Genomic DNA, 14440 nt, shown 5'->3' with positions numbered 1-14440 from the left:
TAAAGGCAAGAAAGTATAAAACACATGCATATACTGTCATATAGGTTAAAAGTAAGAATTCAGCTTAAAGTAAGTGAATGTATATGTGTATATATATATATATGTGTATAAATGTATAAGGAGCAGTCCTTGGCTTGTGGGAGTAGATGGCTGAGCATTACAGCTGTTGCGATTCGAGATTCCAAGAGAATTAACTTCGTTAGGCAAATAGTCAGTTTCAAGGTTCCAAGAGTGTTCACAATTTGGTGTTTTTCCTTCATTATCATGACACCGTAGTAATTCTGTGGCTACAAGAGCAGGTCAGATGCTGAGAATTCTGCAGAGTACCTTACCTTCCTGACTCCCTCATCTATAAGGCACAGGTCAGGATTGTGATGGAATACTCTCCCCTTGCCTGGATGGGTGCAGCTCCCACAACACTCAAGAAGCTGGACACCATCCAGGACAAAGCAGCCCACTTGATTGGCACCCCATCCACAAACATTCACTTCCTCCACCACCGACGCACAGTAGCAGCAGTGTGTACCTTCTACAAGATGCACTGCAGGACTTCACCAAGTCTCCTTAGACAACACCTTCCAAACCCACGACCGCTACCATCTATAAGGACAGGGCAGCAGATAGATGGGAACACCACTACTTGGAAGTTCCCCTCCAAGTCACTCACCATCCTGATTTGGAAATATATCAGCGTTCCTTCACTGTTGCTGGGTCAAAATCCTGGAACTCCCTCCTTAACAGCACTGTGGGTGTACCTAAACCACATGGACTGCAGCAGTTCAAGAAGGGAACTCACCATCACCTTCTCAAGGGCAATTAGGGATGGGCAATAAATGCTGGCCCAGCCAGCGATGCTCACATCCCATGAAAGAACTAAAAAGTGCCATGCCTGCCCTTTAAAATATCGCAAAGCCCTTTTCAGGAATTTTATTAAACTAGAATTGACACTGAGTCTCATCTCCTGCTGAAACTCTGATTCATGTCTTTCTGACTCCAGACTTGACTGTTCCAACTCTGTGGTAACCAGTCTCGATCTGACCTTGCACTCCCTGTAAACTCATCCAAAATTCAACTGTCTGCTAATTTGTACTAATTCCCATTTACCCATCACCTCTTGTGCTCGCGGACTGTTGTCTATTTCTGTTGAGTGTGGTTTGTTTATTTCTGTGGTGAGTTTGCTGCGTTGAATATTTCTGCTGTGTGTCGAATTTGATCGTCTGAAGTGCTTTGGAAGCTGTTTCCTGCGTTGTGTTTTAGCTGTGCTTGTCATTTGATATTACAAAGGCATCTATACTCAGAGAGCTTCAATGTCTTGCTGGATTCTCATTTCAGCTTGGTTTGTTCTGCCTTTGTGACAGTGCTTGTATCAGTGGCTCTGTTTGGACAGGCAGCCTATGTGTGAGGCTCATGCATCATGTAGGCAGAACCTGGCTGTAGGGACAATCCATGGAGCAAACTTCAGCGAGCCCGGCTGCCTCGCAACAAGTGACGCAATGCAAGAACTCAACGCTGATTGCTTAAAATGCGTTTGCTGCCCTGATCTGGGACACGTCTGGCCCTTACCACAAGATGGGGGTGTGAGGTTCAAAATTCAAATCCAAGAGTTTGTGAAAATTGTTGGGGCTTCAGTTGAAATAAAAACAAAAATACCTGGAAAAACTCAGCAGGTCTGACAGCATCTATGGAAAGGAGCACAGTTAATGTTTCGAGTCCACATGATTCTTTAACAGAACTAAGGAAAAATAGAAAAGAGGTGAAATATAAGCTGGTTTAAGGAGGTGGTGGGGGTGGGACAGGTAGAGCTGGATAGAGGGCCAGTGATAGGTGGAGATAACCAAAAGATGTCACAGACAAAGGACAAAGAGGTGTTGAAGGTGGTGATATTATCTAAAGGAATGTGCTAATTAAGGGTAGAAAGCAGGACAAGCAAGGTACAGATAGCCCTAGTGGGAGTGGGGTGGGGGGAAGGGATTGAAAAAGGTTAAAAGGTAGAGATAAAACAATGGATGGAAATACATTTAAAAATAATGGAAATAGGTGGGAAAAGAAAAATCTATATAAATTATTGGAAAAAACAAAAAGGAGGGGGAAAAATCAGAAAGGGAGTGGGGACGGAGGAGACAGTTCATGATCTAAAATTGTTGAACACAATATTCAGTCCGAAAGGCTGTAAAGTGCCTAGTCGAAAGATGAGGTGCTGTTCCTCCAGTTTGTGTTGAGCTTCACTGGAACAACGCAGTAACACATCCACCCTCACGCCTTCTTCTCCCTCCTAGAAACATGATAGGGTCCCCCTTGTCCTCACTTATCACCCCACCAGCCTCCGCATTCAAAGGATCATCCTCCGCTATTTCTGCCAAGTCCAGCATGATGCCACCACCAAACACATCTTCCCTTCGCCCCCGCTGGCGGCATTCCGCAGGGATCGTTCCCCCTGGGACACCCTGGCCCACTCCTCCATCACCCCCTACTCCTCAACCCCCTCCTACGGCACCTTCCCATGCAGCCGCAAAAGGTGTAACACCTGCCCCTTTACTTCCCCTCTCCTCACCGTCCAAGGGCCCAAAAACTCCTTTCAAGTGAAGCAGCATTTCACTTGTACTTCCCTCAATTTAGTCCACTGCATTCGCTGCTCCCAATGTGGTCTCCTCTACATTGGAGAGACCAAACGCAGACTGGGTGACCGCTTTGCAGAACACCTTGGGTCTGTCCGCAAGCATTACCCAGACCTCCCTGTCGCTTACCATTTTAACACTCCACCCTGCTCTCATGCCCACATGTCCATCCTTGGCTTGCTGCATTGTTCCAGTGAAGCTCAGCGCAAACTGGAGGAACAGCACCTCATCTTCCAACTGGACACTTTACAGCCTTCAGGACTGAATATTGAGTTCAACAATTTTAGATCATGAACTCGCTCCTCCATCCCCGCCCCCTTTCTGATTTTCCCCCTACTTTTTGTTTTTTCCAATAATTTATATAGATTTTTCTTTTCCCACCTATTTCCATTATTTTAAATGTATTTCCATCCATTGTTTTATCTCTACCTTTTAGCCTTTTTCGATTCCTTCACCCCACCCCACTCCCACAAGGGCTATCTGTACCTTGCTTGTCCTGCTTTCTACCCTTAATTAGCACATTCCTTAGATAATATCACCACCTTCAACACCTCTTTGTCCTTTGTCTGTGACATCTTTTGGTTATCTCCACCTATCACTGGCCCTCTATCCAGCTCTACCTGTCCCACCTGCACCCCCCACCACCCCCCTCCTTAAACCAGCTTATATTTCACCCCTTTTCTATTTTTACTTAGTTCTGTTGAAGAGTCGTGCGGACTCGAAACGTTAACTGTGCTCCCTTCCACAGATGCTGCCAGACCTGCTGAGTTTTTCCAGGTATTTTTGCTTTTGTTTTCAATTTCCAGCATCAGCAGTTTTTTGCTTTTATTTCGGTTGAAATATCCTGTGATAAATTTCTAGATTATTAAGAACGACACAGGACAAATCAGTTGGAGTAAATTCTCCTGAGGGTTAGTGAAAGCTGTGCCTTAAAATATTTCGCTAAAAGTGTTTTTGAGCATCGTTTATTAAAAGTAATCAGGGTTATCTTTCTGTTAAACCCTTGCAGCTTCAGTTTCTCTTTCACTCTCACCAGGAAGTAGCCTCTGAGTAGCTTGGAGACAGCAGCTTTCTATTCACACTCGGAGGACAGGCTTACCTTACCTTCAAGGACACGGGCCCCAGATTTCAGTGTGAGCAGTGGAAAGGACCTAGAGGATGCCCCTTTATCCTGAGAATCTGGGCTGCAGCTCACCCAAAGTCAGCACAGGGGTAAGTGAGCTGCTTTGCACAGTAGCAGCAGGAGCCTCACAGGCTGCTGCACACACAGTCACCAGGAATTGAAAATCCCCCACAGCTATCAGATCGCAGTGGAATTTCCCCAGTCCAGGATTTCGGACGCTGTGGGCACTGGGAAGCACTGCCCCATGCCAGGCAGAGTCACACTGGGAAAGGTGCTTGGGTGTATGATAAGCAACTCCTCTCACTGTTCATTGGGCCCTTTACAGAACAGAGCAAAGACTGCAACTGGAAGTTGTTTTAATTCATTTACAGGATGTGGGCTTCACTGGCTGGGCCAGCGTTTATTACCCATCCATAATTGCCCTTGAGAAGGCATTGGTGAACTGCCTTCTTGAACCCCTGCAGTCCATGTGGTGTAGGTACACCCACTGTGCTGTTAGGAAGGGAGTTCCAGGATTTTGAACAAGGAGCAGTGATACAGTTCTAAGGTCAGGATTGTGTGTGACTTGGAGGGGAATTTCCAGGTGGTGGTGTTCCCATCTACCTGCTGCCCTTGTCCTTCTAGATGGCGGTGGTTGTGGGTTTGGAAGGTGCTGTTGAAGGAGCCTTGGTGAATTCCTGCAGTGCACCTTGTAGATGCTACACAGTACTGCTAATGTGCATCAGTGGTGGAGGGAGTGAATCAAACGGGCTGCTTTGTCCTAGATGGTGTCAAGCTTCTTGAGTGCTGTGGGAGCTGCACTCATCCAGGCAAGTGGGGAGTATTCCATCACACTCCTGACTTGTGCTTTGTAGATGGTGGACAGGCTTTGGGGAGTCAGGAGGTGAGTTACTCACTGCAGAATTCCCAGCCTCTAACCTGCTCTTGTAGCCACAGTATTTATATGACTAGTCCGGTTTAGTTTCTGGTCAATGGTAACCCCCAGGGTGATGATAGTGGGGAATTCAGTGATGGTAATGTCATTGAACATCAAGGGACGATGGTTGGATTCTTTCTTGTTGGAGATGGTCATTGCCTGACACTTGTGTGGCACGAATGTTACTTTCCACTTGTCAGCCCAAGCCTGGATACTGTCCAGGACTTCCTGCATTTGGACATGGACTGCTTCAGTATCTGAGGAGTCGCGAATGGTACTGAACATTGTGCAATCATCAGCGAACATCCCCATTTCTGATCTTAAGATGGAAGGAAGGTCATTGATGAAGCAACTGAAGATGGTTGGGCCTAGGATACTCCCCTGAGGAACTCCTGCAGTGATGTCCTGGAGCTGAGATGACTGACCTCCAACAGCCACAACCATCTTCCTTTGTGCTAGGTATGACTCCAACCAGTGGAGAGTTTTCCCCTGACTCCCATTGACTCCAGTTTTGCTAGGGCTCCTTGATGCCACACTCGGTCAAATGCTGCCTTGATGCCAAGGGCAGTCACTCTCACCTCACCTCGGGAGCTCAGCTCTTTTGTTCATGTTTGGACTGAGGCTGTAATGAGGTCAGGAGCTGAGTGGCCCTGGTGGAACCCAAACTGGGCATCACTGAGCAGGTTATTGCTAAGCAAGTGCTGCTTGATAGCCCTGTTGATGACCCCTTCCATCACTTTATTGATGATGGAGAGTGGACAGATGGGGAGGTAATTGGCTGGATTGGATTTGTCCTGCTTTTTGTGTACAGGACATACTTGGGCAATTTTCCACTTAGCCAGGTAGATGCCAGTGTTGTAGCTGTACTGGAACAGCTTGGCTAGGGGTGCAGCAAGTTCTGGAGCACAAGTCTTCAATACTATTGCCGGAATATTGTCAGAGCCATAGCCTTTGCACCATCCAGTGTCTTTAGCTGTTTCTTGATATCATGTTGAGTGAATTGAATTGGCTGAAAACTGGCTTCTATGATGCTGGGGACCTCTGGAGGAAGCCGAGATGGATCCTCCACTTGGCACTTCTGGCTGAAGATTGTTGCGAATACTTCAGCTTTATCTTTTGCACTGATGAGCTGGGCTCCTCCATCATTGAGGATGGGGATATTTGTGGAGCTTCCTCCTCTACTGAGTTGTTTGATTGTCCACCACCCTTCACAATTGGATGTGACAGGACTGTAGAGTTTAGATCTGATCCGTTGGTTGTGGAATCACTTAGCTCTGCCTATCACTCAAATAACAACAGAAAATGCTGGAAAATCTCAGCAGGTCTGACAACACCTGTGGAGAGAGAAACAGAGTTAATGTTTTGAATCCTTGTGAGCTCTGAAGAAGGGTCATAACGTTAATTCTGTTTCTCTCTCCACTGATGCTGCTAGACCTGCTGAGTTTTACCAGCATTTTCTGTTTTTATTTCAGATTTACAGCATCCGCAGTATTTTGCTTTATCTGTCTATCACTTGTTGCTTGTGCTGTTTGGAATGCAAATAGTCCTGTGTTGTAGCTTCACTGGATTAACACTTCATTTTTAGGTATGCCTGGTGCTGCTCCTGACATGCCCTCCTGTACTCTTCATTGAACCAGGGTTGATCCCCTGGTTTGGTGGTAATGGTCGGGTGGGGAATATGCCAGGCCATGAGGGTGTTCGAGTACAATTCTGCTGCTGCTGATGGCCCACATCAGCTCATGGATGTCCAGTTTTGAGTTGCTAGATCTGTTCTGAGTCTATCCCATTTAGCATGGTGGTAGTGCCACACAATATGATGGAGGGTGCCTTGAGAGTGAAGGTGGAACTTTGTCTCCACAACAACTCTGCGGTGGTCACTCCTACCAACACTGTCATGGGCAGATGCACCTGCGACAAGCAGAGTGGTGGGGATGAGGTCAAGTATGTTTTTCCCTCTTATTGGTTGCCTCACCATCTGCTGCAGACCCAATTTAGCAGCTATGTCCTTTAGAACTTGGCCTGTTCGGTCAGTAGTGGTGCTACGAGCCACTTTCGGTGAAGGATAGTGAAGTCCCCCACCCAGAGTACATTCTGCACCCTTGCCACCTTCAGCGCTTCCTCCGAGTGATGTTCAACATGGAGGAGCACTGATTCATCAGCTGAGGGAGGGCGGTACGTGGTAATCAGCAGGAGATTTCCTTGCCCATGTTTGACCTGATGCCATGAGACTTCTTAGGGTTCAAAGTCGATGTTGAGGACTCCCAGTGCAATTCCCTCCTGAATGCATACCACTGTGCCCCCACTGTAGGACAGGACATGCCCAGGGATAGTAATGGTGGTGTCGGGGAGACTGTCTGGAAGGTATGACTCTGTGAGCATGACTATGCCAGGCTGTAAAGGAGTCCTGTATTCATACAGTATCTCACATCTCTGACTCATCCCCAAAATATCTTAGACCCCCTGGAGCAGAATATTGAGAGTTATGGAGAAAAATTATTTCATTTTCATGTTTTGGGATCTTGTTGCCATCGTGCTTTGTGCGTTTGTGTTATATTGTGGGCTGTCATTCATTAACCCATTTAGTGTAAATGTGTTTACAGTTGTGCTAAACATAACCCATTGGGAGAAATCACATTAATTACAAATTCCACTCCAAACACTTGCATGTTTATTTTCAGAAGTGAAAATTCTGCAAAGTTTCCCCTCAGTTAGGTAAAATGCCCAAACCATCAGAAAATGACGTGATCAGTATTTGTTAAGCACTTGCGATGTCACCTGGTATTTGCTCACAGTGAGTCAGTGGGTGCATTGTCAGCCAGGGTCTCTCTCTCAATTCCATTACCCTGGTCACCTTGTAGGAGGAGAGATACACTTGTATTGGAAGCAATTCAGGGAAGGTTTATTAAGGCTGATTCCTGGGATGAGGGCTTTCTCTTGAGAGAAAAGGTTGGGCCTATGGAGTTTAGAAGAAAGAGAGGTGATCTTATTGAAACATTTCGACTCTGAGGGGGCTTGACAGGATAGTTGCTGAGGGGATGTTTCCTCTTGTGGAGGAATCTAGAACTAGGGGGCACAGTTCAAAATAAGGGGCCTCCCATTTAAGACACTGTTGAGGAGGGATTTCTTTTCTCGGGGGGCTGGTAGCTCTTCCCGAGCAAAAAGTGGAGGCTGAGTCATTGAATGTATTCAAGACTGTTAAAATGGAGTTTGATTGACAAGGGAATCAAGAGTTAGAGAGCGAGCAGCAAGATGGAGTTGAGGCCACAAACAGATCAGCCATGATCTTATTGGATGGCAGAGTAGCCTGGAGGGGCCCAATGGCCTACTCCTGCTCCTATTTCTTATGTTCTCATGTTCTTACCTCCCCACCCCTTCCCCTGTCACTCTGCTGTTCTTTCCATGATGTCTGCCTCACTATCAATGCTCCCCATACGCCCACACCTCTACATTTACTTCATCCTTTCATTTCTCCTCTCTTTTCATCCTCTCCGTCTCGGACTCCCTCAACCTTTCCTCTTTCCCTCTTTCCCTCTTTACCTTTCTTTCTCCAGCCAGCCCCGGCTCCTCACCTCCTCTCACCCTTTCTTTCTCTTCTCTGCCCCCTCCCCATCTTCCTCTTTTCCCCATTTATCTCTGCCTCATCTTGCTCACCTTCTACTTTCCTCCCCGCCCTTCATTTACTGTTCCCCACACTCCCTTCTTCCTCATCCCCCCCCCCCTCACGGTCTCCCTGAGCATAGGGGTGAGAATAGTCGAAGGTTCTGGGAAGATCATACAGGTTGGCATTTTGCCATATTTTACTGAACTTTGAACTGTCGAGCCCTGTGTTTTTAAAGGAGGGAGTTTAATTGTCATCAGAACCAGACTACTTTGAGGAACAAAGTGTATTCCTGATTTCAGCCTCAGAGCATTTCACCTTCCGATGTTGGCAGAAGGGGAATAGTTGACTCTGGCAAAACCATGAATCATGTTCCTCTCCAGAGTTCCCAGAACAGTCAGCGAGTCCAGGGAGCCAGGGCCATTGGTACTTAGCTCAAAAGCCAATCAAGGTGCATTTAGATGAAGGGCCAGGAACAGTTGAAATCTGTGGCTGGTAAATGCTTTTTGTGAGTGACAGGTCAGTCCCTCTTCTACTCTACAAGCTCCTTCCTGATCTCTGGCTTAACCATTCTCACTTGGTTACATTTATGGGGCACAGCAAGATCCCACAAACAGCAATGCGATGATAACCAGGTAATCTGTTTTAGCGATGGCTAAGTGATAGAAATTTTCCAGGGCATTGAGGTGAACTCCCCTGATCTTCAAATGGTGCTTTTACATCCACCTGAGAATTTAATTTCTCAATGTACACATGACTCCAGACCCATAGGAACGTGGGTGACTCTTAACAACCCTCTGAAGTGATCTGGCAAGCCACTCAGCTGTATAAATCCACAACAAAAAAAAGCTGTAAGAATGAAACTGGACGGAGCACCCGGCATCGACCTAGGCACTGGAAACGACAATGGCACATCCACTCCTGTCGGCCCTGCAAAGTCCTCCTTACTAACATCGGGGAGCTAGTACCAAAATTGGGAGAGCTGTCTCTAGTCAAGCAACAGCCTGATATAGTCATACACACAGAATCATACCTGACAGATAATATCCCAGACACCACCATCACCCTCCCTGGGCATGTCCTATCCCAGCAGAGGTTCCAGCACAATGGGATACAGGAGCGGCCCTGGGAGCCCTCAACATTGAATTCAAAATATTGCGTCGCTGGGTTAAAATTCAGGACATCCCTCCCTAACAGCACTTTGGGTGTACCTACACCACAGGGACTGCAGCGGTTCAAGAGGGCAGCTCACCACCACCTCCTCAAGGGCAACTAGAGATGGGCAATAAATGCTGGTCTAGCCATGGATGAAGAAAATAAATTGAAAGATAGCAGCTCTCTCTCAATTCGGCCTCAAAGTGTCAGCCTGGAATATGGGCTTAAGTCTCTGAAGTGAGACTTGAACCTTTAACCCCTTCTTTTAATAGACTAGAAATCCTATAGGAGAGGCTAGAATTCAGGACACAGTTTGAAAATAAGAGGTCTCTCATTTGAGATGGCAATGAGGAGAAATTTCTTTCTCTCAGAGGGTCATTAGTCTTTGAAATTCTCTTCCACAGGTATCAGCGGAGGTTGGATCATTGAATTAGAATAGCTCCTTGACTGACAAGGGAGTCAAAGGATATCGGGGGTAGGCAGGAAAGTAGAGGGCACAGTCAGATCAGCCATAATCTTACCAAATGGTGGTGTGTCTGAGGGGCCGAATGGCCTACTTCTGCTCCGAATTCGTACAGTAAGTTCGTATGCCCCCTCAGAACCTTATATGTTTCAATAATATCACCTATCATTCTTCCAAACTCCAATGAGTATGGTACTACATCAATGAATTGGTCTTAGATGTAGAGAGTGTGATTAAGAAGTTTGTAGCTGATACTAAATTGGTCATGTGATTGATAATGAAGAAAAGGGGCGATGATGGCGAAGTGATAGTGTCAGTGAAGTAGTAATCCGTAGGGCCAGGCTAATGCTCTGGGAACATGGGTTCAAATCCCAACATGATATGGAAGTGATGACCATGAAAATATCATTGATTGTTGTAAATACCCATCCGGTTCACTACTGCCCTTTAGGGAAGGAAATCTGTCATCCTCGCCCAGTCTGGCCTACATGTAACTCCAGACCCACAGCAATGGGATTGGCTCTTAACTGCCTTCTGAAATGGCCAAGCAAGCTACTCAGTTCAATGGCAATTGGGACTGGGCTATAAATGATGGCATTACCAGTGAAGCCCACATCCCATGAAATAATTTTTTTAAAAAGCAAGCTGTAGACTGTGGGAAGATACTAATGAACTGGTCAAGTGGGCAAAACAGTGGCAAATGGAGTCCAACATGAAGAAGTGTGAGGTTAATGTACTTAGGGAAAGCTAAGGAATGCACAATAAATGCAAAGATACTGAAAAGTGCAAAGGAACGAAGGGAGTCCACAGTTTTCTGATGGTGGCTGATCAGGTAGATAAGTTTGCTCTAAGAGGATGCAGAGGAGATTTACAGAGGATGTTGTCAGGAATGGAGAATTTTAGCAATGAGGTAAGATTGGATAGGCTGGGATTGTTTACATTCGAACAGAGGAGGCTGAGGGGAGATTTAATGGAGGTGTATTAAATTATGAGGGCTCTCGGTGGCATGGATAGGAAGACCCTATTCACCTTGGTTGAGGCGTTTGTAATGAAGAGACATAGGTTTAGGGTAAGAGGATGGGGTTTAGAGGGGATTCTTTCACCCAGAAGCTGCTGGGAATCTGGAACTCACTGCCTGAAAGGGTGGTAGAGGCAGAAATCCTCATGACATTTAAAAACTACTCAGATATGCATTCAAAATGCAGTAACCTACAAGACTACAGACAAAGAGTTGGAAAGTGGGATAAGGCTGGACGGCTACTTATCGACCAGCGCACAAACAATGAGCTGAATGGTCTCCTTCTGTGCTGTAATCTTCTCTGATTCTATGGCCAACATTTTGGTCATCTGTCCTAATATCTCTTCATGAGGCTTGGTGTGAGTTTTATTTAATGACGCTCCTGTAAAAGACCTTATGATAATTTACTATCTTAAGGTGTTATATAAATGATTTTTTATTGCTTCATGGAACAGGGCCATCACTGGCAAGGTCAGCATTTGTTGCCCATCCCTAATTGTCCTTGAGTCAAGTGTCTTGCCACACCATTTCAGAGGGCAATTACATTGCTATAGGTCTGGAGTCACATGTAGGCCAGACAAGGATGGAAGATTTCCTTCCCTGAAGGACATTAGCAAACTAGATGACCTTTTACAACAATGGTTTCATGGTCACCATTACTGAGACAAGCTTTTCAATTCTAGGTTATTAATTGAATTTAAATTCCACTAGCTGCCATAGTGGAATTTGTACCCCTGTCCCCACAACATTAGCCTGGGCCCTTGGATTACTAGGCTAGTAACTTTACTATTATGCCACAGTCTCCCCTTAAACAGAAGCTGGCATTATCAATAGATAAACTCCAATGTTATTGTTGCTCCAGATTGGTTAATGATTCTGAAATTTCTTTGTTCCAGACCACCATAATTGCAGTCGAGTTTGATGATGGAGTGGTGATCGGCTCTGATTCCCGTGTCTCTGCCGGGTAAGGTTTGCTGCATCGAATGTCTCATTATTATGTCCTTCCATTCAACATATACAACTGTGAAGTTATGTAGCACCTTCCACAATATCTCAAAGTGCATCACAGCCAATGAACTGTGGTCATTGGCCCAGTGTGGCAGCCAATTTGTGCACAGCAAATTGCCACAAACAGTAATGAGATAAATGGAACATAAGGACATAAACATATGAAATAGGAGCAGAAGTAGGCCATTCAGCCCCTTGAGTCTGCTCCACCATTCAATAAATCATGGCTGATCTGTTTGTGTTTCGAATTCCATGTTCCCATCAATGCTCGATAACCTTTGATTCCCTTGCCTAACAAGAATCTATCCACATTCTTCTTAAAAATATTCAATGACCCCTCATCCACCGCCTCCTGAGGCAGAGAATTTCAAAGTCGCAAAAGCCTCTGATAGAAAAGATTTCTCTTCATCACTGTCCTAAAAGGGTGACCCCTAATTTTAAAACAGTGACCCCTACTTCTGAACGCACCCACATGATGAAACATCCTTTCAATGGCTACCTTGTCAAGGCCATTCAGGATCTTGTATACTTCAATCAAATCACCTCTCACTCTTCTAAACTCCAGTGGAAACAAGCCCGGTCTTTCCTCATAAGGCAACCCACTCATTCCAGGTATCCATCTAGTAAACCTCCTCTGAACCACCTCCAATGCTTTACATCCTTCCTTAAGTAAGTCCAAAACTGCACACAGTAGTACACAATGACCAAAAGAATTGGTTTTAGTGATATTGATTCGAAGGATCAATATTGGCCCACATAGCAAGGTAGAACTCTGCTGCTCTTACACAAGAACACAAGAAATAGGAGCAGGAGCCTGCTCCGCCATTCAATATGATCATGGCTGATCTTGGGCTTCAACTCCATTTCCCCTTCCGCTCCCCATAATCCCTTACTTCCCTGAGAGACCAAACATCTGTCTATCCCAGCCTTAAGTATATTCAACAATGTAGCATCCACCCTGGAGTAGAGAATTCCAAAGACTCACAACCATCTGAGTGAAGCAATTTCTCCTCATCTCAGTCCTGAATGATCAGCCCCTTACCCTGAGACTGTGCCCCGTGTTTTAGATTCCCTGAGCAGTGGAAACTATCTCTAAGCTTCCACCCTATGAAGCCCCTTCAGAATTTTGGAGGTTTCAATGAGATCCCCTCTCATTTTCCTAAACTGCAGAGAATACAAGTCTGATTCACTCAGCCTTTCATCATAGGACAACCCCTTCATAACGCAGGGACCAATCTAGTGAACTTTCACTGTACCATCTCCAACGCTGGTATATCCTTTCATAAATCTGGAGACCTAAATGGCACTGATACTGTCTCACCAAACCCCTGTACTACTGTTGCAAGGTTTCTTTTCTCTTGTACTCCAATCCCCTTGAGCTAAAGGCCAACATGCCATTTGCTTTCTTAACTGTTTGGGAAACCTGCATGCGTTCCCTGTACAAGCACACCTAAATCTCTAAAATGGTACCACAGTTTCTTTCTTGCCCACCTGAGAGAGTAGGCTGGACCCTTGGTTTAACATCTCATCCAAAGGTTAGCATCTTCAGTACTACAACTAGCATGTCAACCTAGACTTTAGTCTCAGGAGTGGGACTTGAACCCATGACCTTCCAGACTCAGGGATGAGAGTGCTGCTGACTGAACTATGCCTCAATTGATAGGTGGTGCTGGACTTCATGATGACAGAAAGGTGAAAACTCTGCTAACTTCCCTAACCCCTGCTGAACGCGTGTGTTACTGGAGATGTTGGTCAGGGCAGAAGCTGTTTAATGGTGGCTCTTCCGACCCTATACTGCAGAAGACACAAGTACAAGTCACTTTTAGTCCACACATAAGTAGCCAGTGTTCAGGTGTACAGCGAGGCGGGCTGGAGCTGGGCTCACTGAGTGTGTGGATAGCTCCTGTTCCACTGGGGCAACAGTATCTAAATGCTCCCGGAGCTGTGTCCATTGATGATCACTCAGTCACCAGTTTGTTTTAAAAACTTAATTTGGGAATCAAAAATCATTTTTTGATCAATTCTTCCTCTCAAATTACAGTAAAGAAGTTTAGCATTTTCAAGATATTAAAAATCAGTGCATCTGAGGCATTGGAGAGACATATAATGAAATGGTTAACACGAGGGCTATGGAAACACAGTAGTGAACTGCTACCCGTGTGGTCATTGTCCTGTAACTGGTCACCCAATTCTCTTTCCAAACTCGTACATTGCTCCACTTCAGGTCAATTGCCAGTTTTCAGTGCAAAGTGTCAGCCCTTTCCTTGTTTCCTCTAAACTCCCAATCCTCATCCCTGTACATTCCTCTACCCTGCACCTGAAATGTGTTAAAATAAAGACTCAAAATAATGGATCCCACTCCTTACACCTCAACACTCATCCTCATTCCTCCTTAATGTCTTCCCTCCATTTTTCCCTCCTGCCACAGCCTACAAGCTATCAAAGCCCAAGCTTTAGTTAGAGTAAGGAAGTTATAAAACACAGGTTCAAATTCAGCTGGAGTATTATCTTTTCTTTATTCTTTCATGGGGTGTGAGCACCACC

General features: G+C 45.6%; 1 protein-coding gene across 1 annotated transcript in view; it reads left to right on the top strand.

The window, feature by feature from the left end:
• Positions 1-3624: 3624 nt before the first annotated feature.
• LOC121291850 (proteasome subunit beta type-9-like) overlaps positions 3625-14440 on the top strand; it is a 117388-nt gene continuing 106572 nt past the window's right edge. The window contains exons 1-2 of the mRNA XM_041213454.1: positions 3625-3827; positions 11785-11852. Coding sequence (XP_041069388.1) covers positions 3774-3827; positions 11785-11852 — 122 coding nt within the window. The 5' untranslated portion in view covers positions 3625-3773. The remainder of the gene's footprint in view (positions 3828-11784; positions 11853-14440) is intronic.

This window comes from Carcharodon carcharias, chromosome 19, assembly GCF_017639515.1.
Source record: "Carcharodon carcharias isolate sCarCar2 chromosome 19, sCarCar2.pri, whole genome shotgun sequence".
In the NCBI taxonomy this organism is placed as follows: Eukaryota; Metazoa; Chordata; class Chondrichthyes; order Lamniformes; family Lamnidae; genus Carcharodon; species Carcharodon carcharias.
Note: the sequence above shows the minus strand (reverse complement) of the source record. Positions and strands in the feature narration are given on the sequence as shown.